Source organism: Hylobates moloch, unplaced genomic scaffold (assembly GCF_009828535.3).
Source record: "Hylobates moloch isolate HMO894 unplaced genomic scaffold, HMol_V3 SCAFFOLD_3, whole genome shotgun sequence".
Taxonomy (NCBI): domain Eukaryota; kingdom Metazoa; phylum Chordata; class Mammalia; order Primates; family Hylobatidae; genus Hylobates; species Hylobates moloch.
This window is the reverse complement of record NW_026652278.1, coordinates 33,783,161-33,810,057: the sequence shown is the minus strand read 5'-3', so window position 1 is coordinate 33,810,057 and position 26,897 is coordinate 33,783,161. Positions and strand designations below refer to the sequence as shown.

Genomic DNA, 26,897 nt, shown 5'->3' with positions numbered 1-26,897 from the left:
TTCCAAAGGCCCAGCCGTCTCTTGTGATGAGACAAAACTGTAAAGTGGGCAGCAGTTGCCTGTTTAGTCTGCCCCTGGGCCTCTTTCTGTAGTCTTTCACCCAGAGCTTAGCCAAGGGACCCCAAACCTCCCCCTCCTTTAGGCAATGAACCCTAAAGCCATCACAGAGCAGATTTCAGTTGGGTGGTCCCAGGACAGAAAGAACAGGGATGGCAGGAGTGATTCACAGGAACTGGGAGTCCCGCTCCCATCTTCCAAACATTTACACTTAAATGAACCAGGGAGAAGAAAGGCACACAACAATATGCCACAATTTTTTAAGAAAATGCACAATTTTGTAAGAAAATGGAGAACAGGGAAAAGAGACGAAAGAAAGGAAAATCTGCAAAAACCCATACATATTTCTATATAAACATATAGGCTGGGCGTGGTGGCTCACGTGAGGCCTGTATCCCAGTACCTTGGGAGGCCGAGATGGGCGGATCACCTGAGCTCAGGAGTTTAAGACCAGCCTGGTCAACATGGTGAAACCCCATCTCTACTAATAATACAAAAAAATTAGCCTGATGTGGTGGCACACACTTGTAATCCCAGCTACTTGGGAGGCTGAGGCAGGAAAATTGCTTGAACCCGGGAGGTAGAGGCTGCAGTGAGCCGAGATCACGCCATTGCACTCCAGCCTGGGCAACAAGTGTGAAACTCTGTCTCAAAAAAAAAAAAAAAAAAAAAATTATATATATATACACACACACACACATATACATATATATATATATATAAAAAATTATGTAAGTGTACAGAAAAAGGTCTGGAAGGAAAACACATGAAATTCATCCCAGAGTTTGTCTCAGGAAAGGAACTAGGATTTGGGGTAGAAGTTGAGATCAATGGGGACTCAAGCTTAACTGATACTTTTTAACCTCACAGGAACAAAATAATTAAAAAAAAAAACAAAAGTCATACTGGCTGAGCACAGTGGCTCATGACTGTAATTCCAGCATTTTGGGAGACAGAGGCAGGAGGATCACTTGAAACCAGGAGTTCGAGACCAGCCTGGGCAACATAGTGAGACCCTCAGTCTCTACAAAACAAACAACAAACAAAATTAGCTGGGCGTGGTAGCACCTGCCTGTAGTCCCAGCTACTCCAAAGGCTGAAGTGGGAGGATCACCTGAGCCTGCGAGGTTGAGGTTGCAGTGAGCTGTGATAGCTCCACTGCACAGCAGCCTGGACAACAGAGTGAGACCCTGTGTCAAAAAGAAACGAAAACAAATATTTATATGGCACTACGTGTGTCATGCACTGTTCTAGGTATTTTACAAATATTAATTTAGCTTTATAACTCCCTATTATTGTCCCCATTTTACTGATGAGGAAGGAAGAAAAATTAAGTAACTGCCCCAGTAAGTAGAAGAGCTGAGATCTGAACCTACCTTGGCTCCAGAGTCTATGCTCTTGACCAATAGCTATTCTGTCTCCAGTTTTTTCCCAGGCAGGCAAACCATATGCATTCTAACCTGGAATTCCACTTTTGGGTTTTGGTAGCCATCTGGTAGCTAATAACAAAGTGGTGCAATTCTAGAGCACAATTTAACCTGATATTTAGAGCCACAATTTGCCCACAATAAGACTGTGAACAATGATACATTTAAGCATATTTGCACATATTAATATGATTGCATTTACAAAACGCCACCCAATATAACATAAATTATAAATCCCTTAGACAGGCTGGGCGCAGTGGCTCATGCCTGTAATCCTAGCACTTTGGGAAGCCAAGGCAGGTGGATCACCTGAGGTGAGGAGTTCGAGACCAGCCTGGCCAACATGGTGAAACTCTGTCTCTACTAACATTACAAAGATTAGTTGGGCATGGTGGCGTGTGCCTGTAATCCCAGCTACCCAGGAGGCTGAGGCAGGAGAATCGCTGGAACCTGGGAGGCGGAGGCTGCACCTCCAGCCTGGGCAACAGAACGAGACTCTGTCTCAAAATAAAAGAATACATAAGTAAATCCCTCAGACAGAATCTAACCTAGTTGTGTCACACACAGCAAATATGCAACAGTATTCCAGGTAATTTATGGCAGAAATCATGTGAAATGGAAGGAAAAGGCCAATTTTATCAAGTCCTTTCATTTTAAAAGTTAAAATTGAGGGCAAAGAGGGATAGGGGAGTAAATTAAAACTTTAATACTTTTTCTACCTAAAAAAAAAAAATCAAACCTCAATACTTTATCTACTTAAAAAAAAATCAAACCTGATAGCCCAGAAGCCTACTTTTAGGAATTTATTCTACTAAATAATTGGACAAGGGCACAAATATGTTCATACAGGGATGGTCAATGTTTTAAAAAGCTTAGAAGCAACCTAAACAGAAAAAACTAAAATTTCCTCAAAAGGGTCTGGGTAGAGAGCAGTGGAGTGTGCCTGTAGTCCCAGCTACTCAGGAGGCTGAGGCAGAAGAATTGCTTAAATCCAGGAGGCCGAGGCTGCAGTGAGCGAGATCACACCACTGTACTCCAGCCTTGGCAACAGAGTCAGACTCTGTCTCAATAAAAAACCAAAAAAGCAAAAGGGCCCAGGTAAATAAACTATGGCATGTCCATTTAATAAAATACTCTTATAAGGCCGGGTGCAGTGGCTCACACCTATAATTCCAGAACTTTGGGAGGCCAAGGCAGTGGATCACCTGAGGTCAGGAGTTCAAGACCAGCCTGGCTAACATGGCGAAAACCCGTCTCTACTAAAAATACAAAAATTAGTTGGTTGTGGTGGCACACGCCTATAATACCAGCTACTCCAGAGGCTGAGACAGGAGAATCACCTGAACCTGGGAGATGGAGGTTGCAGTGAGCTGAGATTGTGTCAATGTACTCCGGCCTGGATGACATCTAACGTGAATTGCTGAAAAAAGTTTATGAAAGAATTGTAGTTTTGTTAAAAAGGGAAAAATATTTTAAACGCACATATTTGAAAAAAGTGTTAAAGGTGACAGAAACCGAGTTTTTCCTTTCTTTTCACTTACTCCCATTTCTAGTATTTCTTTTTTTTTTTTTTTTTTTTTTTAGAGACAGAGTCTCGCTCTGTCGCCCAGGCTGGAGTGCAGTGGCACAATCTCGGCTCACTGCAAGCTCCGCCTCCCGGGTTCACGCCATTCTCCTGCCTCAGCCTCTCCGAGTAGCTGGGACTACAGGCGCCCGCCACCACGCCAGGCTAATTTTTTTGTATTTTTAGTAGAGACGGGGTTTCACCATGGTCTCAATCTCCTGACCTCGTGATCCGCCCGCCTCGGCCTCCCAAAGTGCTGGGTTTACAAGCGTGAGCCACTGCGCCCGGCCCCATTTCTAGTATTTCTACGATGAATATATAATATTGCTATGACAAAGAATAATAAAGTAGAAAAAAGAACATTTGCTGTAAAACGAGAATGTTCTAACAGTCAGCCCCCAATTACCGTTAGTCCATTTCAAACGTTCTTCACCTTTTAATAATCTGAGGTTTCTTTCCTGACCTATCAATCCCTTTAAATGGATGAAGAAAATAGGGGCCGGGCGCGGTGGCTCACGCTTGCAATCCCAGCACTTTGGGAGGCCGAGGCGGGTGGATCACGAGGTCAGGAGTTCGAGACCAGCCTGGCCAACATGGTGAAACCCCATCTCTAAAAAAAAATACAAAAATTAGCTGGGCGCAGTGGTGCCCACCTGTAGTGTAGTCCCAGCTACTCGGGAGGCTGAGGCAGGAGAATCCCTTAAACCCAGGAAGCGGAGGTTGCATTGAGCCAAGATGGCGCCACTGCACTCCAGCCTGAGAGCAACGGAGTAAGACTCTGTCTCAAAAAAAAAAAAAGAAAGGAAAACATTGTTGAAATAATATGCAAAAAAGAAAGCAAAAACACAACTGCCTGCCTAGCAATGCATCTAGAAGCAGTCTTTCTGCAGCAAACCCTGAGAGGAGGCGATTTGTCTGTACACGTGCTCATCTCCTCCCCAGCCCTGCCTGGAGGAATCACAAACCCTGGTTTTCCGTGTTACCATAACACTCTGGCCAGCCCACCCAACCCCCATTGCTTTTCCTCTAGCACCTACTTTACTTCTATTTGGAGAAATTTTATCCTGCTCTGTGTAAAACTTCCAGAGCTGCAGGGCTCATAGCAGACTTCCTGGATCACCAAACTTTAAATCTATTACAGTTAGGTCCTAAATCTCAACAGCAAGAGGAAAAACGTTCCTGGTGGCTTTCGCTCTGTAATGCCGGTCTATTTTGGCAAGTAGTCTGAAGCAAAATCCCTGCTGGGAGAAACTCCACCTCGGAGACCTAGCTCAAAGCCTCCCTTTCCCCTTTTCATATCCAGGTCCCAATCTAGGCAAACAGGACAACAAATGAGGATCAAGTGCCCAAATTACAGGAGTCTGCAACTTCTTTTTTTTTTTGAAAAGGAGTCTCACTGTCGCCCAGGCTAGAGTGCAGTGGCACAATCTGGGCTCACTGCAACCTCCGCCTCCCAGGTTCAAACAATTCTCCTGCCTTAGCCTCCCGAGTAGCTGGGAATTACAGGCATCCGCCACCACGCCCAGCTAATTTTCGTTCTTTTAGTAGAGACAAGGTTTCACCATGGTCTGCAACTTCTTATGCTGCAGGATAGTGAGTTTAATACTAGGAGTAACTCAAACACCATTTCTGAACACTCACCAAATACACATAAATCCTAGCATGGTATGCTGATAAGCTTAAAACTGTGGGATTATTATTTTTTAATCTTTAGGCAGCATAAGTAAAATAATCAACAGGGCAAAGATAATTTTTGTAAAATTAAAGTTGTCACTGTTTAATAAGCACATTTTTATAATGTCAGTCAATAAAACTTTACATGAAAAGCTCTATTTTCTACACACATACACACACAATCCGATTTCTATTTTACCAAGGCTCTTGAGGCAAGGTAATACTGCTCACGTTTTACAAATGAGGAAACAGGCAAAGAGGAATGAAATGACTTGTTTACGACCAAACAGCTCATAAAGCAGCATATTCAAAACTAGCCTCCCAAGCCAGTGCTCTCCATTAAACGTCAAGGCCTGTTCTGGATTTTGTGTCTTATCCATAAAAGCATGGCCATTTCCTGCATTATATTTCCATTAACACTACAGTGATGGTTCAAAATTTGCTCAACTACATAACCCTCTATTTTTCTATCCTACTCTATAAAATCACTTTCTTCAGTTTATATTAATTAGGCAGTTTACTTTTATTCCTTCCACTTGCTCTCATAACATTTTATATATCTTTTACAACTATCCCACCTTCCCCCCCAAAAATCAGTTGATCTAAATTATAATCGTTTAAAGTTTTAATTATAGGCTGGGTGCTGTGACTCACGCCTGTAATCCCAGCACTTTGGGAGGCCAAGGCAGGTTGATCACCTGAGGTAAGGAGTTTGAGACCAGCCTGGCCAACATGGTAAAACCCCGTCTTTACTAAAAATACAAGAATTAGCCGGGTGTGGTGGCACACGCCACCAGCTACTTGGGAGGCTGAGGCAGGAGAATCGCTTGAACCTGGGAAGCGGAGGCTACAGTGAGCCAAGATGGTGCCACGGCACTACGGCTTGGGTGACAGAGGGAGACTCCATCTGGGAGCTGGGGCAAGGATATGGAAAGCTGAAATGTCCTCTAAAGCACTCTGTAGTTTCAGTCAAGAAGTTTCATCTGTTGGAACTTCAGGATTAGCAAAACAAGTGGAATTAAACTAGATGGTCTTTAAAGTTAGTTCCATTTGAGTGAATGAATCTAGTCTAACACACAAGATATAAATTCATGAAACAAAAGAATAAGACAAAATAGAATAAACTAAGGTAGTAAGTGTTTAGGTTTTATTTATTTAAAAGGGTGAACCTAATCTCTCAAAATAAGGATTACTATATTTCCATTTTTTTTTTTTTTTGAGACAGAGTTTTGCTCTTATTGCCCAGGCTGGAGTGCAATGGTGCGATCTCGCCTCACCGCAACCTCCACCTCCTGGGTTCAAGCAATTCTCCTGCCTCAGCCTCCCGAGTAGCTGGGATTACAGGCATGTGCCACCACGCCTGGCTAATTTTGTATTTTTAGTAGAGAGGGGGTTTCTCCATGTTGGTCACAATGGTGGCCTTGAAATCCTAACCTCAGGTGATCCACTCGCCTCGGCCTCCCAAAGTGCTGGGATTATAGGTGTGAGCCACTGCGCCCAGCCCTATATTTCCAATATTTTGATGGTAAAATCTGATTAAACCTAGGATATGGGTGGGTAAAGTCACTTCATTCCCCTGTCTCTTCCCGGGCTTCGACTTTTGGGGATATATGTGGAGCTGCTCCTAGATCTTGGGAGAGTAGCAGGTGTGGTGAATAAAGAACCCAGAGAATAATTCAGAAGGCCTCACCCTGCCTCCCTCCTACCTGTGTGACCTTGGACATGTTATACAACCTTTCTGGGCTGTTGCTTCTGTGTGTGTAACAAAGGGGTTGGGCCTCTTTGTCACTTTCAGCTCTGAACTCTGACTTGACTTCTCAGTCTTTTTTGTTTTGTTTTTGAGACAGAGTCTCGCTGTTGCCCAGGCTAGAATGCAGCGGCACACTCAAAGCTCACTGCAGACTCAACCTCCTGGGCTCACGCAATCCTCCCAAGTAGCTGGAACCACAGGCGCAAGCCACTACGCCCAGTTATTTTTTTTTATCTTTTGTAGAGATGGGGTCTCACTATGTTGCTCAGGCTGGGCTCCAACTAGTGAGCTCCAGGAATCTTCCTGCTTCAGCCTCCCAAAGTGCTAGGATTACAGGTGTGAGCCAACGTGCCCAGCTGACTTCCCACTCTTTTACTTCATTTACTCCTCTCAGTTGGGTATGAGCACACTAACCTCTAACCAGTTCCGCAAGGAACATCACTTACTATGGGAGGCCTCTTTCTAATCATCCAGTTAGTCATTTCCTCTCAGTGAGCCCAGAGAACTGGGCACCTGCCACTATTATGAAACCTGTAACAACAAAGTTTAATGGTCTGTTTCCTTATTATTCCTTGAACAAGACAAGCCTAGCTTGTCTCTGGGCCTTTTCCATCCTTTCTGCTCACCTGCTGTCATTTAAAGCTCAAGTCCCAGCTTCTCCATGACACTTTCTCTAGTCCTTGGATTGCTCTTTCCTCGAAATTCACCTCTTCGGCAACAGGTAATAACCCTTGCTATTTAACTTCTGATATACACATTCTGGGACCCAAAGTAGAATATTTATTGAGCATCTATTATATGCCAAGTACTATGTCAGATTCTGGAAACACCATCTTCATCCACTGCTATCATGGAGCTTAGACTCTACTGGACTGACCTGTGTACTCTGTATGCACTCAACCTACAGTACTTAGCATAGCAACTGGCATTTAATAAATGGCAGCAATTGAGACCAAGCGTGGTGGCCAATGCCTGTAGTCTCAGCACTTTGGGAGGCCGAGGCAGGTGGATCACTTGAGGCCAGGAGATTGAGATCAGCCTGGCCAACATGACAAAACTCTGTCTCTACTGAAAAAAAAAAAAAAAAAAAAAAATACAAAAACGTAGCTGGGTGTGGTGGTACATGCCTATAGTCCCAGCTACTCAGGTGGCTGAAGCATGAGAATTGCTTGAACCTGGGAGGTGGGGGGCTGCAGTGAGCCAAGATCACGCCACTGCACTCCAGCCTGGGCAACAGAGCGAGATTCCATCAAAAAAAAAAAAAAAAAAAAAAACAGCAACTAGTATTACTTAGCAGAGTGCCCTAAGCATCACTCTGCTATGATTGTGATGTTTTAGATTCAATGAAATGCAATGTATTTCATTGATTTGTTTCCTTTCAGTTTATGATGGGAAGAAAGGGGTGTCTTGACACTGTGGAATCAGGTCTGCTGTGCAGCTATGAATACAAACATGGATCTTCTTCCCAAATATGACTACCAGCACTGTCACACCCCTGTAGCCTGTTGGCCTGGTATTTATGTACAGCCACGGGCACTTCCTGGTTTCTCAGGAAATATCAAATTGGAAAACTGTGGTATCAGGGCGAGTGAGTCAGAGATCTGAGGTCCCACCTGAGCATGCCATGATATTGTAAGTTAGTTGCTTTGATTCACTCCCCTTTCCCACTGTACCCCTTAACACCCTCAGGTCCATATGAAAGAAGATACCCTAGAAGAGTGTATCTTCCCATCCTAACTCAATATCTTGCCTTTCCTTGATACCTCTTGCTTTTACAGAGGCCTGGGGTCTCCCCAGACCAACATTCCTTCATTGTTTTCTGGAATGTTATGTAAAAATAATATAGGTAATGGCTTGGGAAGAAAACACATAACCTAGCTGCTGCTTTTTTTTGTTTTTTTGGGTTTTTTTTCTTAAAAAAAAAAAAGGTCTCCCTCTCTTGCCCAGGCTGGAGTGCAGTGGTGCAATCATAGCTCACTGCAGCCTCAACTTCCTGGGTTCAAGCAGTCTTAACCACCTCAGCCTCCTGAACTGCTGGGACCACAGGCACGCACCACCATGCCCTGCTAATTTTGTTTGTCTAGCTTCTTGAGAATACAGCTCATGATTCCAAGAAGCAAGGCTGGATGAGAGTTGGCCAAATTGGAGCATTCTAATCTCGGAAGAGGAGTGCCTAATTCACTCGAAAGCTTCAGTTATCTCCCAACTCTTGAAGAAATATGGCCCTGCATTCATTTCCTCTTGCCTCCACATATTTATTTTTTCCCTCTCCTTTGCCTCCTAACTACCCCATTTATCTTCAGACATTTTTTTCCTTCTTTTTCTTGACACTTTGAGGATCTTGTTGCATATCAAACAGCTTCAGACATTGACATCTCCTGTAATCCCAGCACTTTGGGAGGCTGAGTCGGGCAGATCACCTGAGGTCAGGAGTTCAGCACCAGCCTGGCCAACTTGGCAAAACCCTGTCTCCTCTACTAAAAATACAAAAATTAGGGCCAGGTGCGGTGGCTCACACCTGTAATCCCAGCACTTTGGGAGGCCGAGGTGGGCGGATCACGAGGTTGGCGGATCACAAGGTCAGGAGTTTGAGTCCAGCCTAGACAACATGGTGAAATCCCGTCTCTACTAAAAATACAAAAATTAGCCAGGTGTGGTGGCACATGCCTGTAATCCCAGCTACTCGGGAGGCTGAGGCAGAATAACTTGAACACCAGAGTGGGGGGCTGCAGTGTGCTGAGATCACACCACTGCACTGCAGCCTGGTCAAAAGAGTGAGAGTCCGTCTCCAAAAAAAAAATAATAATAATAAAATTCTGATGTCTTCCTGACCTCCTCCAATATTCTTGCCCCATCTCTCTTACTGCCTCCCTCCTCCTGCACTATAACTGTGGGCATCTCTGAGGCTCAGTTCTCAGGCACCTGCTCCTCTCCCCAGCTGTTCCTTCCCTCTGTACCTGAGCTGTATCTCAGTGATACATCTATGGAGGTGGCTCACCTCCATACAGGCCCAGCTCTGATTTCTTCCTCGAGCTCCAATCCAAACTCCTACTGGCGTCTAAGATTTCAGTACTCTAGTTCTTTCCTCCACCGTGTTCCTCACCACCTTCCCCATGTCTTTGTCACCACAACCCTGTGTCTTTCTCATAGTTTCCCCAACCAGAACTATTCTCCTTGCTTCTCTCTGCCTATCCCAACTCCATTATTTCTTTAAGTTTCAGCCAAGTTCAAACATTTCCCTACAGTCTTTCCTAATAGCTCAAGCAAAAACTGGTCTTTCGGCTGGGCGTGGGGGCTCACGCCTGTAATCTCAGCACTTTGGGGGGCCGAGGTGGGTGGATCACCTGAAGCCAGGAGTTTGAAACCAGCCTGGCCAACATGGTGAAACCCCATCCCTACAAAAAAATACAAAAATTAGCCAGGCGTGGTGGTGCATACCTGTAATCCCAGCAACTCGGGAGGCTGAGACAGGAGAATCACTTGAACCTGGGAGGCAGAGGTTGCAGTGAGCTGAGATCATGCCACTGCACTCCAGCCTGGGCAACAGAGTAAGACTCCAGGCTGGGCACGGTGGCGGTGGCTCACGTCTGTAATCCCAGTACTTTAGGAGGCCGAGGCGGGTGGATCACGAGGTCAGGAGATCGAGACCATCCTGGCTAACATGGTGAAACCCCGTCTCTACTAAAAATACAAAAAAAAAATTAGCCGGCCGTGGTGGCGGGCACCTGTAGTCCCAGCTACTCGGGAAGCTAAGGCAGGAGAATGGCGTGGACCCAGGAAGCAGAGCTTGCAGTGAACTGAGATCATACCACTGCACTCCAGCCCAGGTGACAGAGCGAGACTCCGTCTCAAAAAAAAAAAACAAAAAAACAAAAAACAAAACAACGAAACAAAAAACCTGGTCTACCTTCCAACTGTCCATAGCATTTACCGTCTATGCTATATACTTCTTTTGTATTTTGTCTCTTCAACTGATCTGCAAGCTCCTGCATGGCAGGTGTTTAAGAATAGAGTTGCCTTCTCTGAATACCTCCAATGCTTGGTACAATGCCAAGTACAGACATTAGTTAATAAACACCTGGTGGACTGCAATTAAAGGAGATATGGGATCTATGTGCTGGTATATTAATAATAAGCTTGAATACAGACTGTTGGAACAGATATCATGTTCACATGTTTGCAATGAAAAGAAATCTTGAATACCAGAGTCCTAAAAACTTTGAGCTGTCTGCGTACTACTTGGCAAAAGTGCCTTCAAATCAATGCAGGTTTTTCTTATCTTGGGAGACAAACAAAACAGAAGATTTTCCTGCTCCACAGCAATTATTGTCCCAACTTTTAAGGGACTGCTTTCACATCCTTATCACCACTGCCCTCCTAAACTCCCTGTCATATGCTCTGTGCCCCTGCTCCTACCCTCTACCAACCTACCAAATGCAAAGGTCTTTCCCGAGTCCATATCCTCTCTTGCACCTCTGCACCTCTGCTGTCTATAATATAGTTGCACCCTCTGTTGGCAGCCTCCCTCTGACTTTCCTAACACTTTTTTTTCTGTGAACTCTGCAGAGAATACCTAACACTTTTCTGATCTTCTAAATTCATCTTTGCAGACTCAATCTACGGCTGTGCTTCTGCCTTCAAAGGTGGTAATGTTGGAAAAGCAGTGGTCTAGGTGTTAAGAGAGCCAGATTCTATTCCTGCCCTAATCCTTGACCCAGTTACCTTGAAAACACATTTCAATTTCTCTGAGCTCTATCTCTTCATTTATAAAATAAATGGGTTGTATTTAAGTGTTTTTCAAACATTTTTTACTGTGACCCACACTTTATTTTTTATTTTATTTTTTTGAGACACAGTTTCACTCTGTCGCCCAGGCTGGAGTGCAGTGGCACAATCTCAGCTCACTGCAACCTCCACCTCCTGGGTTCAGACGATTCTCCTGCCTCAGCCTCCGGAGTAGCTGGGACTACAGGCACCCACCACCACGCCCAGGTAATTTTTGTATTTTTGTACACAGGGGGTTTCACCATGTTGGCAAGGCTGGTCTCAAACTCCTGACCTCAAGTGATCTGCCCGCCTCGGTCTCCCAAAGTGCTGGTATTTCAGGCGTGAGCCACCACGCCCGGCCTGACCCACACTTTAGGCTGTGACTCACATTTACATAATACATTTATGTCTATACACATACACATACACAAAGTATTACATGCTTACTTTTACTACACAGAATGTAGTATGAAAGTTTTTTCTATTTACTTTTATTTTTCAGAACTGCTGGTTGCAACCCCCAAATAGACTTCAAGACCCATTCATGAGTGGCTACCCATTATTTAGAAAGAACATGGGACTTGTGGCTATACAAGCTTCCTTCCAGTAATAACACAAGAGGCTCCTATGTTGTAGCCTTCCAACCCTGAACCTTTAGCCCTCTCTAGTTTTGTTTAGAGCCCTCTCTAGTTTCATAGTTTTCTCTGTAAGAGCTCTTCATTTAGATATCCTAATATTACTTACATTCAAAACAGGTAATGTGGAATTTGAAACACCAGGTCCCCTTCTCATCATAACCACGTATGTTATTAGCAAGTGCAAAACCTTAGTGCCCACACTTGGTCTAGTAACGGTTGAGTAGCTCACATTGTACTAATCTCCCTACTTATAACTACCAAAAACACTTTACAAGATTTATTTTTTTAACTTTTATGTATCTACTTTTATTTTTCTAGAGACGTGGTCTCACTCTGTCACCCAGGCTGGAGTACAGTGGCATCATCATAGCTCACTATAGCCTCGACCTCCCAGGCTCAAGTGATCCTCCCACCTCAGCCTTCTGACAGATATTTTAAAAAATAACTATATGCAGGCATTGAAAAGCAATCAAAAGCAGGCAGAATCTGGAGGGGATATGACTCAAAACAAGGGAAGCAAACTAGGTAAGATGCATCTGTCTCCAGTCCTCCCCTCAGGGCACTCCCTAGTCTTTTAGCACGCCGGGAAATAAAGCAAAAGAAGAAAGCCCACATGGGGCAATCTTACTGGGCTCAGCAGCCAAAGGTTCCAGTCTGGGGGCTCTGAAGACATTAGCTATTAAGGGGGAAATCCTGGAAAACAGTAAGCCACAGAGAGGAGAGCCCCAAAATCTGTGCAGAAATGCCTCTCAATCCTTCAACTGTACATGCAGGTGATGAGACTCCAAGGAACCCCGTGGAAAGCTGGAGGCCAGAAGAGCCCAGCAGATAGATCTTCACCAACTGTCTGGCTCTGGGAAGACAGAGTTTGAAATCTGAGTCCCTCCAAATTAGGAGGTTCAATAAATACTTCCAGTTTTCTGTTGAAACCTCAGAAGGGCCACACCTTAGGAATAAGGCCCACCTCTCAGAACTAGAGGGCCACACCCTAGGACTAAGAGCAAACCCCTAACAGACCTGCCCTAAAAAACCTCAGATTGAGGCCTCAGGAGAATGACTGATCAGGCAGGTGAGAAAGGAAAGCCTAGGGGAAAACTTGGCTTCCTGCCTGGGGGAGAGGCTGGGGAGCAGCCACTGAACAGAGCTCTGTCTCAGATGGAGGAGGGGTGGCAAGGGGAAGACGGGAGAAGAGGAAGGGACAGGGCACTCCACTTAGACAATCAAACTTGAAGTGTTTATGGTCTGGGGTAGATGTCCAACAGGGAGCAGGAACTATCAATCTGGAACTCAGAGACGAAACCATGGAGTGACAGGTGGGTGGGGCAACTTATAAAGGGGAAGGGAGGTGGGCGGATAAAACACAAAGAAATGGCCATTTATGAGCACCTACTATGTTCCGGATATGTGACTGTTTTATTTTTCTATCTCATTATGAGAGAGGTATTATCTTCACTTTAAAAATTGAGAATCCGAAACTCCAAGAGGTTAAGTAATTTTTGTCAAGTTAAGGCCATTTAGGAAATGGTGGAGCTGAGATTTGAACTCAAGGCAGACCAACTCTGATGCTTGTTCCTTTGTGTAATTACACAGTACTCCCTTGTAATATTCAGGAAGGGCGATGGCGTGAGAGAGCTAAAAAAGAACGTTAGAATGCTGAAAGATTTCTAGTAAAGACAGAATTTGTTATAGGTCAAGAAGGATATTAGGGGTACAAAAAGGGGTGAACTAAATATGAATATACTTTCAAAAGTTAAGTCCTCAAAGATAAAGAGAGTTGTAGAAATGGAAATGATATTGGGTGGAACCGAGCTGGTTTCAGAGAGATCAGAGGGCACATTACAACACTGCAGAGAGAAGGGTTTCACTCCTGTTAAGTCAAACAGAATAAACACACTTTGATTACAGTTGGGAGGCTTAATACAATAAGGAACTAAAGATAGGAAACAAAGTTCACCGAAGGAACAGATGTGGGGGGAAGGGAAGAGGAACAATACAAAAACCAATATAAAGAATCACAGAATCAGACTTTTTTCTTTTTTAGCTGGAAGGAATTTAGAAGTTATCCAGTCCCTATCATTTCAGAGAGAAAATGCACCTAGGAAAAAATGACTAGCTGCTAAAAACCTCAGCCTCCCAACTAAAGCTGGGTTTGGTTTCATTTTTGTTTTTATAGGTGCAGGTTAAGAGCCTGTTAGGTCCAAAATGGTGCCCCAGAAATTCAGTTAAGTCAAGCCCATTTGGAAGACCACCAGGTAAACCACCGGCCATCCCAGGACCACAGCAGGCTTATCTTTTTCAGTCTGTGGTGGCCCCCAGTACAAATCTAACCAGCCAGCCCATTCTGAAGGAGACCTAGACGAGAAACTTTCCACTTAGGGGGAGGGTATGAGATGGATTTTTCAGATCATTCACATTCTCTGACTAACCTTTATCCTCTGGTCACAGCCTGGACCCCAAAATTGGCCAGAACCGGAAAGGCTGTTTGGCATGAAGACAACATACAGCATACACACACGCAAGGTTTAACAGAGTCCAGTAATTATAAAAATAACACAGTAGAAATAAAGCTCACTTATGAGAACTGAAGAAAAGATATAATGGCAAGAAAGAAAGCATCTCTACATGATAAAAGACTCCTAATATTCTCATTTCAGAGACAACGTAGTTAAGGCTCAGTGAGATGAAGTGATTTGAAAGCTAGAAATAATCTTCTGGAATCCACAAGAGTGTCAGTACTCATCATTCACTTAAGATTCCTGAATGTCAAGGAGTGAACAATCTATAAAACAAATCAGGGCTACTCTGGGCACACTGCCTATGGGGTAGCCCTGCTCTGAAAGGAGCAGTAAAAAAAAAATCAAAATGAAGGCCTGGCAATGGTGGCTTACACTTGTAATCCCAGTACTTTGGGAAGCACAGGTGGGTGGTTTGCTCGAGCCCAGGAGTTCAAGATCAGCCTGGGCAACATGGTGAAACCCTGCCCCTACAAAAAAATAAAAAAGTAGCCGGGCATGGTGGCATGTGCCCATAGTCCCAGCTACTCAGGAGGCTGAAGCGGGAGGATCTCTTGAGCTCAGGAGTTTGAGGCTGCAGTGAGCCATGACCATGCCACTGTTCTCCAGCCGGGGGGACAGAATGAGATCTTGTTTCAAAAAAATAACAAAAATAAAGTCAAGTCTTCTTTTCCATTACTGTCCAAAGAAGTGTAGGGACTGAGAGAAAAAAAAAAAAAACATGCCAGGAAAATGAATTTTAGCTTGATGCCCTGATAATAAACTTGCTGCCCCGACAAGATGAACAAAAACATGAAAGTAAGAAAGGAAAGATACTTGAGATTAGAGACATCTGAAAAAACCAGGAAGAGTAAATAAAAGTTCTCATGAGAGCACTGTCTGAATGTTGCATATTTTTAGCACTGTATATACTCTTGCTCTGTACAATGCCTTCCAAAGTAATTAAATCTCTAAGGTTGTTCTCACTCAAGGTGCACTTGATAAGAAGTTCAGGGCCCGGGTTCCTTAAGAACACAAGTGTTCCTAGTACCTGGTATAACTACCCTTTAAATCTATTTTTATGCTTTATCTTAAGAAGGCTGGCTGAGTTCATACCTTGGGTTTTCTTCCTGTTTTGCACGAACTCTGAGCGCCTCAGGGTGCTGGGTGCCGTGCGGCGGAGGCAACTATTCCTTCTCCAAGTCTCTGGGCCATTTAATTTTCTCTCTTCCTCTAAATGCCAGATGTTCTTCTCTAATGACAAGCTCTGAGGAATCCCCAAATGACGTCCTCCTTGTTCTCCCCTGGTACACTGAGTCTGCAGACCATCCAGAAGGATCCCGCTGCCCCCATGTGCCTTCGTTCTTGGTATGTCAATGCCATTATACTCTAAATTCTCCATTTGATGGAGAGAATCTGTTCCTCTGGAATTATGAGATTTATATGCACAGTTTGCAAATAAAGCATCATAGCCTTTATTTTCTGTATCAAAATCTCCCTGATCCATGATATGAGTCTTTGCTTTGGGATACATTTTGTCATTTTGATGAACATTCCTGTCCCCTTCATGGTATTTGATAAATTCCTTATCTTCATTGACACCATTCGAATCTGAAAAGCTCACAGGCTGACCATCAGGATAACTCCCAGGAACATGATATAAATTGCTGTGTTCTCTACAATAAAAATTAATTGCCCGACAATCCTCAAGATTATAGTTAACATTCTCATGGTCTATATACCACAACTGAGGCTGACCTAAATTCGCTGAAGAATCATCCAAACCCCTACAGTCAGTCAATTGTTCAGCTTTTTTAGAGTCCTCAGGATTATAATTCAGATTCTTACGGTCTGAGTAGCCATTTGCCTCCCCGTATCCACCAGCTTTTGAGGTCACATCTGGGCTTCTCGTAGGTGAATTATCCTTCGTCCCAGGGCTGGGACTCTCATAATCTACATTTTCTGGACTCCTATAACCATCATGATCTCCGTGGTACACACAGCCCTTTCCACTTTTGCGTGCTTCCCCACAGTCCATATAGCTTGGTTCACTCTGTTCAAAATCCCAGTATCCACAATCCCTTTTTCTGTAGGGCCGATGCTGCCCCTTGGCCCAGTACCTGGGATCCAAGTCATTTTCTCTGTAGAGTCCATCCAGCACCGTAAGGTTCCTTTTCCGTAGACTCCCGTAGTCTTCATACTCCCAGCTGGAGTCCCAGTGCCTTTTCTCCTCCACTTCCCTTTCTTTTCTAGCCTTCTGGGTTTCACACATATTCTATGTGCTTAAAGACAAAGGTTTTACTTTTCTTTTCCATGGGCCTGGGCTGGGCTGTGGACAGGTGCAGTCTAGCCTAAGGCTGGATTTGTCCTGCTTAAAATGTCTCCCAAGCATTCCAGACACTCTTCTTGTTGCTGTGGTCGGAGCACAGAGAGATGTGGAGTTATTTCAACCTCAGGATCCAATCAGCGAGCTACTCTATCTTTCTCCAGAGGCCAGAAGATAATGAGTAACTAGTATGCATGTGATTGGAGTTGCCAGCTTTGTTTGGTGTTTCCCTCAAGCTGGTCAAACTGGCTTGGCTGCTTTACTGCTGAAGATAGAGGCATTCTGCTGCTCGAAAGGTTTTGCAGGAAAAGTCGTGTGAAAGAGAAACAGCCCCCCTTTAGAAGTCCAGGTCAGGTCATATATCAGTCTCCCCTGCCTCTTTAATCCTTTAGTAAGCCACCAGGGGTATAAACAAGTGCTTTCCTTCTCGTGCAGCTCAAGCTGCACCTCCATTCCCCATCCTCCAAGTCCACCTTTCTAATCCTTGAACATCTGAAACCTTTCAGGACTTCATCCCTTAACTTAGAGGCAGGACTCTTCTGAGTGCTTTGCTTTTCTGGAATTCAAGTCACCAGTTAGTGTACACTCCAATTGCAAGCTGCTGAAGCACCCACCTGCAGACAGTTAGTCATACAACTGAAGGAAGAAAAAGTACTTCCTTTTACTTTGATCTGGTGAGTAGGTGATTTTATAGTGTAAATACTCTTCCCAGAATGGAGTTAGGTATGTGTTCACATTTTCCCAGATACTTGTCATGCCAGGGAAGCATCAAAAACATTCACTTCTTAAACCTCTTTTCTAGTTAATTCATACACATATTTAAGAAGTCGAAAATGAGGCCAGAAATCAAAAAGGCAGGTAAATGGCTATTTAAATCAACAAATATTAGATGGTTACCTATCATAGAGGAGGCATTGTGGAAGAGAAAAAGACAAACAAGTTAGTCCCTGCCTCTTACAATGCAGAAGCAACACGCTTAAAGAAAGATCTAATGTGATAAGTGCTATGGAGCAAAGACAAACAGCAACAGCACCAAAGCAAAGTCCCTGGCATGGCAAGTGGAGGCTTCAGGGAAGCAGTTGGATGTGAACAGTGACTTCAAGGAGAAGCAGGATCTCGGCAGACTTCACATATGGAGCACTAAGAAACGGGGAATCATCTGAAGGATATAATACGTGGAAAATAACAGAGGAGGCTGAAGAGATAGGTTGGGGTGGACCCCAGAGGATGTCAATGACATTTATTTTATTCAATGGAAAGCAAAGAGTCATGAGGTTTTTAAGCGCGGGAAACACATGCTAAGAGACAGGCCTTAATAAGATTACTCTTTTAGCTGTCTGGTCATTTCTTGGATGTCTAGGAATGATTCCTTGAACTTTAATCCTTATTTGTGAAATAATATCCAGAACCCTGAGGAAAACTGCCTTATATGCTTTGCTAATAATTAGATGTTTACTCTTGGGTAACTACTAATTCTCTCTGGGACTCAATCTACCCATCAATAAAATAAGGCGGTTGGCCACAATGACTCCTCGGATTCCCCCAGCATGTTTCTACATCACCTGCCCCCTCAAACAAAAGGCCAATAAAAAATAAATTGACCAGTAGTATGTATCAGTCAAAGCACATGTGTTGTAAATTTGTGATGCCATGAATGTGAGCTCTCAGGAAAGAAGTTCTGACATGGCTAGTATGGAAACCTGAATAAAACACTGTACGTGGTCAGGCTGCATAAAGCATATAGTTCCCCTGGCATTTAGAGAGAGCCCAAAAGCAGTCCCTGAGGAACCCAGGACTGCAGTCAGACTGCTCATATCCGATTCTAAGAAGACCTGCACTCCTTCTTACCATTTTATTCCTAATGCATTTCCCGTTCAAATAAAAAATCCAACGAGGAAACAAGCACTGTGGCTGGGATTAATTGTGCATGAGTCAAAGGCTTGGGCTGACCCTAAGGGTCACCATACTTCCTATTTTTCTGTTCCCAAAATCTGGTCTTGCTAGTCCAGGAGTTCCTCATATTGGTATTTCAGAAGTCTGGGAATGACCACTAGTTATTCTGGAGATACCGATCTAATGGAAAAAGTGATCCGTTCCTAAGGAATCACCTAGGATCCCAGGGGAATAGCTTGTATGACTCTTTCTGATGAAAAACAGAGACTCATGCTTCAGTAACAGGGCTATAAAATAGGGGCACTGAGGCAGAATATGGTGACCCACACCTTTAATCTCAGCAGTCTAGGAGGCCTAGGTGGGAGGATCACTTGAGCCCAGGAGTTTGAGGCCAGCTTGGGCAACAAATGAGACCCCATCTCCACAATACAAAAAAAAAAAAAAAAAATTAGCTGGGCACAGTGGCACACACCTGTAGTCCCAGTTACTCAGGAGGCTGAGGCAGGAGGATCGCTTGAGCCTGGGAGGTCAAGCCTACAATGAGCAGTGATTGAGCCACTGCCCTCCAGCCTGGGTTAACAGACTGAGACTCTGCCTCAAAAAGTAATAATAATCAAATGAATTTTAAAATAAAAAGGGTATTGAACTAAATAATCTCTAAAGTACTTTCCAGGTTCTAAGTTGTGTATCTTTTTGAAGATTCACCTTTACTATGTAGAAATAACCAATAAAATAGCAGTCCATCAGGTAATAAAGCTTATCAAAACAGTTACCCTGCTGAAAATAGACAGGAAAACAAGCCTTATTATATGAGTTCATGGGGATCTGGCAAAACAAGGAAAATAGCATAATTCTACAGCTTTAAGAAAGCCAGTTGATTTCAAAGCCAGCAGAGCGGGAGTTATGGCACGCTTTTATTCACCTTCACCAAGAGGCCCATTGTGTCTGAACAGCAGTCAGTCACCAGTGCATTCCCTCTGTGTTCCCAATGGATGGCCTTAGGGCCAGAGGGGGAAAAATTACTTGATGCTTTTTTTTTTTTTTTGAGACAGAGTCTCGCTCTATCGCCCAGGCTGGAGTGCAGTGGCGTGATCTTGGCTCACTGCAAGCTCCGCCTCCCGGGTTCACACCATTCTCCTGCTCAGCCTCCGTAGTAGCTGGGACTACAGGCGCCCACCACCGTGCCCGGCTAAAGTTTTGTAATTTTAGTAGAGACAGGGTTTCACCGTGTTAGCCAGGATGGTCTCGATCTCCTGACCTCGTGATCCCCCTGCTTGGCGTCCCAAAGTGCTGGGATTACAGGCGTGAGCCACTGCGCCCAGCCTTGTGGTTTTTTAGGACCCCAACTTCTGACCAAGGGATAGGGAATCATAAGTTAAAGGAATGTAGAAATACAGGACCAAGACCCTATTTTTGGGGAACATTGAAACCAAATAATATCAAATTTGAGAAAATTTGGGCATCTCTCTCTTAAGTCTAAAATCTTATGTTAGGTGTTATATAGTATATAAAAATACAAGTGTCAGAATTCATGATATAGACAATAATTTCTTTTCTAGGCTATAGACAGCCAAGATGAATGTGAGCTTCTAAGGTTTTTTAGAGAAGCAAGCCAAGGTTTCAGATGGAGAGACAGTGTAACATGAGTAAGGCTTTGGGGTTAATAATGATGTGGCTTCATAACAATGAAAGCCTCCTTGTGTGGAACAGGGTCTCGTATCATAGGAGAGATAATATTGGATAGTTGGAGAAAGGGAAGGTTATAACTGGATAATCATGAATGTAAGTTTGCTTTGGAGTGAAAGCATAATAAGTCTTTTGGTAGCTCAGTAAACCTCTAGAGAGAGTGTCCAGAGCAAATTTACTTTTTATATATTTTGGGTAATAAGAATAGGATTATTGAGGAAGAAGCCATTAGCAGTAGGCTCCTTGTGCTTCATGGTAAAAGTTTGGCCCGGGGAGGGAGATGATAAAACTGGTACATTTGTAACCTTGATTTGTCATGAATCATTTGGTAGACTTGAAGAAATAATGCCTGGGGACAAGATTTAAAAGGGTAAGATGGTGGGAATTGGACCAGGGTTGCAGCATAGAGCAATTAGTAGAAGGAAGAGGCTGGGCACAGTGGCTCACACCTGAAATCCCAGCACTGTGGGAGACTGAGGCGGGTGGATCACTTGAGTCCAGGAGTTCGAGACCAGCCTAGGCAACATAGTGAGACCCTGTCAAAATAAAAATTAGGTATGGTGGCACATGCCTGTAGTCTCAGCTGCTTAGGAGGCTGAGGTGGGACAATCAGTTGAGCCCGCGTGGTCAAGGCTGCAGTAAGCCGTGATTGCACCACTGCACTTGGCCTTGGTGATAGGGTGAGACCCTGTCTTCACAAAAAAAAAAAGAAAAGAAAAAAGGAAGAAATATTTTGAAAGAAGGAATTAGAAGAAAAAAGGAAATTAGCAGCAAAAGTCAGTTTGGAAAGCAGAATGTAATGAATTTATTTGGGAGTTGGAGTTGAAGAATAATCATCATTAGCAAATGAACATCAAGTGCTTGCCATGCAAAAGGCATCATACCAGACTCTTGAGATACCAAAGAGAAGGTGGTACCTACCATTAAGGAACCTGTAACCCACTTGTGAAGATAAGACAGATTAAGTTTTTTTTTTCTTATTTATTTTATTTTTTTAGAGACAGGGCCTCTCTTTGTCACCCAGGCTGGAGTTCAGTGGTCTGATCATAGTTCACTGTAGCCTTGAACTCTTGGGCTCAAGCAGTCTTCCCACCTCAGCCTCACGAGTAGCTGAGACTACAGGCAATAGCTACCTTGCCTGAGTAGACTTAAATTTTTTGTTGTTGTTGTTGAGATGGAGTTTCGCTCTCGTCACACAGGCTGGAGTGCAATGGTGCAGCCTCAGCTCACTGCAACCTCTGCCTCCCACGTTCAAGCCATTTTTCTTCCTCAGCCTCTCGAGTAGCTGGGGTTATAGGCATGCACCCCCCTGCCCGGATAATTTTGTATTTTTAGTAGAGACAGGGTTTCACCATGTTGGCCAGGCTAGTCTTGAACTCCTGACCTGAGGTGATCCACCCACCTCGGTCTCCCGAAGTGCTGGGATTACAGGCGTGAGCCACCGCACCTGGCCTAATTTTTTTTTTTTAATCAAGAGCACATAAAAATCAAGAACATAAAAGATAACCCAGTTTTCCAATGTGCTTGACTATAAAATGACTCATAGGATTTTGCCAGGTGCTTTGCTACCCAGATCTTATTTTACCTAGGCCAGGTGCATTCCTTGAGCACCTCTGACTTGGGTACTGAGTGAGAAGGAAATTTTAACTATAAAAGTATAGGTAAGATTAACTTTAATCTTAACTGTAAGATTAAAATAGATAATCTACAAATGAACAGCTTATAATCAGATAATTAAGTTTGTTATAAAACAATTTATTATAAAATTAGAGTAATTTTTTCAAAATTAAATCATAAATCATATAGAACTGAATTTTAATTTCATTTTTCCAGAAACATATACTGTGCTCTTATCCTTTCTTTACCTCAACTTCTTCTACAATAAGACAGATGCTAACTGTTCAGCTTACATTTTGTGAGGATAACCTGAAAATTGGTTATTTTCAAAAACAAAAGTGGTGATTATTGGTACCTTCTTTTAAGATCTCATTATAATATATTTTCAGGATAGGGACAGTTCAAGAAGGCCTCTGGAGAACATTATTGAACATTCATTGCCCATACCCTCCAACAAAGAACCCTTTACTGAAGATTTCTCTTTTTTTTTGAGACACGGTCTCACTCTGCTGCCCAGGCCAGAGTGCAGTGGTGCCATCATAGCTCACTGCAGGCTCAAACAATCCATGTTTCTATTTTCCGTCACAACTTATTTTTCCTTTCCTCAAATACTTGATGTGCTATTATGCGCCTTTTGGATTCTTTACTGACTTACTGAATAAGCCTTTATTATTTACTGGAGTTAGGGTCTCGCTCTGTTGCCCAGGCTGAAGTGAAGTGGTACGATCTAAGCTCACTGCAGCTTTGAACTCCTGGGCTCAAGGGATTCTCCTGCCTCAGCCTCCCTAGTAGCTGGGACTACAGGCATTTGTCACCGTGCCCAGCCTAAATTAAACTCTAGATTGTCAAACCTTCTTTTATTTCTTATTCTTTGAGACGGAGTCTTACTCTGTCACCCAGGCTGGAGTGCAGTGGCATGATCTTGGCTCACTGCAACCTCCATCTCCAGGGTTCAAGAGATTCTCCTGCCTCAGCCTCCCAAGTAGCTGAGATTACAGGTGCCTGCTACCACGCCCAGCTAATTTTTATATTTCTCAGTAGAGACAGTGTTTCACCATGTTGGCCAGGCTGGTCTTGAACTGCTGTACTCCTGACCTGATCACTCCTCAAGTGATCCGCCCACCTTGGCCTCCCAAAGTGCTAGGACTACAGGTGCACCGGGCCCGAACAAACCTCTATATTGTCAAGCCTTCTGATGTCCACTTGTTTTGGTCCCTTGTACCTCCTCAACCAACAGCAGCAGCAGCAACAGCCCTGGCAGCTACCATGTTTTCAGTGTGTACTACGGGCTATGATCAGCACTAGGAAGTTGGTAGAGGTTTTCCATTTTTACTACCCTCTAAGGAGGGCATTTATTATACTTGTTTTACCACAGATAAAGAAACAATCTGCGAGTGTGAATAACCCGTCCAAGATCACACAAACTAGTACATGGCAGGGCCACGGTTTGAACCCAGATCTGTTTGATTTCATGGCACTAGACTAAGAAGAATATCTCAAAACACAGTAAATCTTAATTTCCCTCAAACCAAGTGAACAAACAAATAGACACTATCCTGGCCTAATTCAAAAGTGGACCACTACTGAGGCAAACCATATACACCCCAACACCGTCATTCCCTCTTTGTTTCCAGTCCTGGCCGACCAACCCTGCCCTCAGCTGGGCCTCACCAACCAACCACTATGAGCACACAGAATGGCAGTGACACACAAGACAAGACAGCCCAGCCGGAGTGACTCAGTCATTACAACCAATCACCTAAACCCAATAAAGATTGCGACTTGGTTCACCAAACCAATAGGAAGTCAACATTATTCGGGAGGATGGCTTTCACCACAAGTTAAAACAGAGCAACAGTGTAACAGAGAGAGCACTGGAGACCAGATGAGGAAATGACACCTGCCTTCTAGAAGTTCAATTTCTGCTAATAACCAGTTTTCAGGTATGATTACCCTCTTTGGCTGTCACTTTCCTATGTAGGAAATGTGGACATTAATGATTTCTCTGCCACTTTAAGTCTACAATTCTATGATCTTGCTTATTTCTAATCCAATTAAAAGATTAAATTTTCTCTGTTATGGAAAACAAAGTTCTCTTGCAACTTGGTATCTTTGATAAAGCTAGCAAGATAAGAAAAACACACCCAATAAATCAACCAAGAGAAGAGATAAAAAGAGAGGACTAAATTATAGGTAAGGATCCTAGTTATAAAAAGAAATTATTGGCCAGGTGTGGTGGCTCAGGCCTGTAATCCTAGCACTTTGGGAGGCCAAGGTGGGCGGATCACTTGAGGTCAGAAGTTCCAGACCAGCCTGGCCAACATGGTGTAACCCCATCTCTACTAAAAATATAAAAAATTAGCTGAGTGTGGTGGCAGGAGCCTGCAATCCCAGCTACTCAGGAGGCTGAGGCAGGAGAATCGCTTGAGCCTGCGAGGCAGAGGCTGCAGTGAGCCAAGATAGGCGCCACTGCATTCCAGCCCGGGTGACACAGCGAGACTCCGTCTCAAAAAATAAAAAAAAGAAATTATAGTTGGGCAAGTGGAGACTGAACAGTTGGTTACAAAAGGGGGCTTCCCCCTCCTTTTCTAAGTCCGATTGCCTTTAGGACATTAAAGATAAGCAGTTTGCATAAAGAGGTAAACTCCCTCAGCTTTACCTCCACACCACTATGACTCAGATCTAAACAAAAGCTGTGAATGGGTTGCCATTTTTTAGTAATAAATCTGTGTACAGAGAAAGTGGCCAAGGAAAAAGGGAGAATGACTTTTCTACTTTTCTCAATGATGGGACTGCTGGTGAAATAGAACCTTGTAGACAGCCATCCCTCCTTCAGCACCCCCTCTCACTTTACACAATAGTCACACTCCACTGGCTCTTTTCAGCAGTCCTGAAGCACCACCTCACCATGATGTTTGCTGTTTGCTCCTAGTGGGTGGGCTATCATGACTATCTGTGTGATGCCCAGAGTGGACAGACTGCCACCTATTCTAGAAGTGAAGATGGGGAAGTAGGATTTGGAAGGAGAGAGAAGAGAGGGAGAACGTAGAAGAAGGGTAAAGGAAAAAAAGGGAGAAAAGTGTGCCAAAAAAAAAAAAGAGCAAGAATATGTAACTCCCTAAACTTCTGTGGATTCCTCTGTGACTGCCCATGTTGTTGCTCCTGTTGACCCTTCTGACTCTGAGGGTCAACAACCCCTCACTCTCTAGGACTCTGCCCAGTGACATTCTGATTCCTATAGTTCTTGCTATTTTCCAGAGCACCTTGCAAATATGTTTGTAACCTATGTTGTTACTTCATTAGACTTGCTTATCTCCTTTTATTATACTGAAGGTTCCTTGAGGGCAAGGATGGTCTAGCTTGTCTTCCTATCTCTAGCATAGCTCTGTAGATGGTAAAACCTCTTTGCAAAAATTATAACACTGAGAAAATTATAACAGTGAGAAAATTACAACAATGAAACAGATTGGATCTAACCAACCCTCATCTTGTCTTTAACCTCCAAACCGTCCTTGATCACTCCTGGGCTTGGCCTAAGCCAACTGTGGGAGAAATTTAGTTTACAGTTGAAATGGAAATAGCTCTTCCACAAAACTAAACCACTTTTGTAAAACTAATGAAAGATCACCAAGTCGGAAGGATGAGAGGAGCCTAATTCTGCTAAGATATAGACATAAAGGATTACTAGCCATTATTTAGAAGGCAACAAGATTCGCAACTTCCGCAATTACCCCTGCAGATAACACCATCATTGTAGAACCTAAGATTAATCTTTTGAGATGTCCTTTCAGGCTTTTGCATTTCTGAGGACTGATGGCTCCACCTGGACCTGCCAACCAGTCCTGTGGTCCCACCCAGAAAGGGACTTGGTACAGGAGGACCATTGTCCACACCCCTATGGTTGCATCCCCAACCAATCAGCAGCACCCATTCCCCTAGCCCCTAGCCACTAAACCACCCTGGAAAAACCTCTGCATTTTTTTAGACTGATTTGAGTAATAACTCCATCTCCCACATGGAGTGGCCAGCTGCATGTCAATCACTCTTTCTTCATACAATGGCCTCAGTGAATTGGTTTTGTTTGTGCAGTGGGCAGGAAGAACCCATTGGGTGATTTCAATGGGGTACACAGTAGGTATTTAAATGTTTAATGAATCAATGCATGTAGCATTTATTTGGCACATGCTAGATGCTAGGTAGAAGGTAATCTAGCTTAGAGGTTAAGTGCACGGGCTTTGATAGCCCTGGACTTAAATCCTGACTTGGCCACTTACTAGCTATATAATCTTGGGGAGGTTATTTAATCTCTCTAGGCTTGTTTCTTCACCTTTTCACCATCAAACCTACCCTGCTACCTGCCTGTGCACCCAAACGCTCTGCCTCCCTCCTTTAACAATGGAGGAAGTGTCCCTGCTCTGATCCCAGGCCAATCTCTCTGTTGGCTTGCCGGACCCCTCCCCTCCTGACCACTCACTATCTAACAGCAGTGAGGCCCCCTCTCCCTGCTTCTTCAATGTGCCCATTCTAGTGGATCAGTCCTGTGAGCTTATGAACACGTGCTGTTTCTCATCTTACAAACAACTTCCGCTGGCACCTCAATCCAACGTCCCCTGCTGCCACTACTGTTTTTTTGCTTTCTTTTATAGCAAAACTCTTCAAAAGACTTTTGAACACACGAAATGCCCAATGCCTCTCTTCCTTACCTCTCATTTTCTCTTGAATCCATTCCAATAGGGCTTGCATTCCAACATCATCCCTTCAGTGAAACTGTTCTTGACAAGGTCACTAAATCCCACGGTCATTTTGGAGACTTCACCCTACTTGGCCTTTCGGCAGCTTCTGATCCTGTAACTTGCCCTTTCTTTTTTTGAGACAGAGTCTAACTTTTTCACCCAGGCTGGAGTACGGTGGCGTGATCTTGGCTCATTGCAACCTCCACCTCCCATGTTCAAGTGATTCTCTTGCCTCAGCCTTCCGAGTGGCTGGGATTACAGGCACCCGCCACC

At 43.9% G+C, this 26,897-nt stretch overlaps 1 protein-coding gene across 3 annotated transcripts in view; it reads right to left on the bottom strand.

Annotated features, from left to right (window-relative positions):
* Positions 1-26,897, bottom strand: part of DNMBP (dynamin binding protein) — a 129,702-nt gene that overhangs the window by 33,686 nt on the left and 69,119 nt on the right. Inside the window, exon 1 of one of the 3 annotated variants that reach the window (XM_032180476.2) lies at positions 15,486-16,866. The exons of the other annotated variants lie outside the window; for them this stretch is intronic. Coding sequence (XP_032036367.1) covers positions 15,486-16,641 — 1,156 coding nt within the window. The 5' untranslated portion in view covers positions 16,642-16,866. Of the gene's footprint in view, positions 1-15,485; positions 16,867-26,897 lie in introns of those variants that run through there. 3 annotated transcript variants of the gene reach the window in all.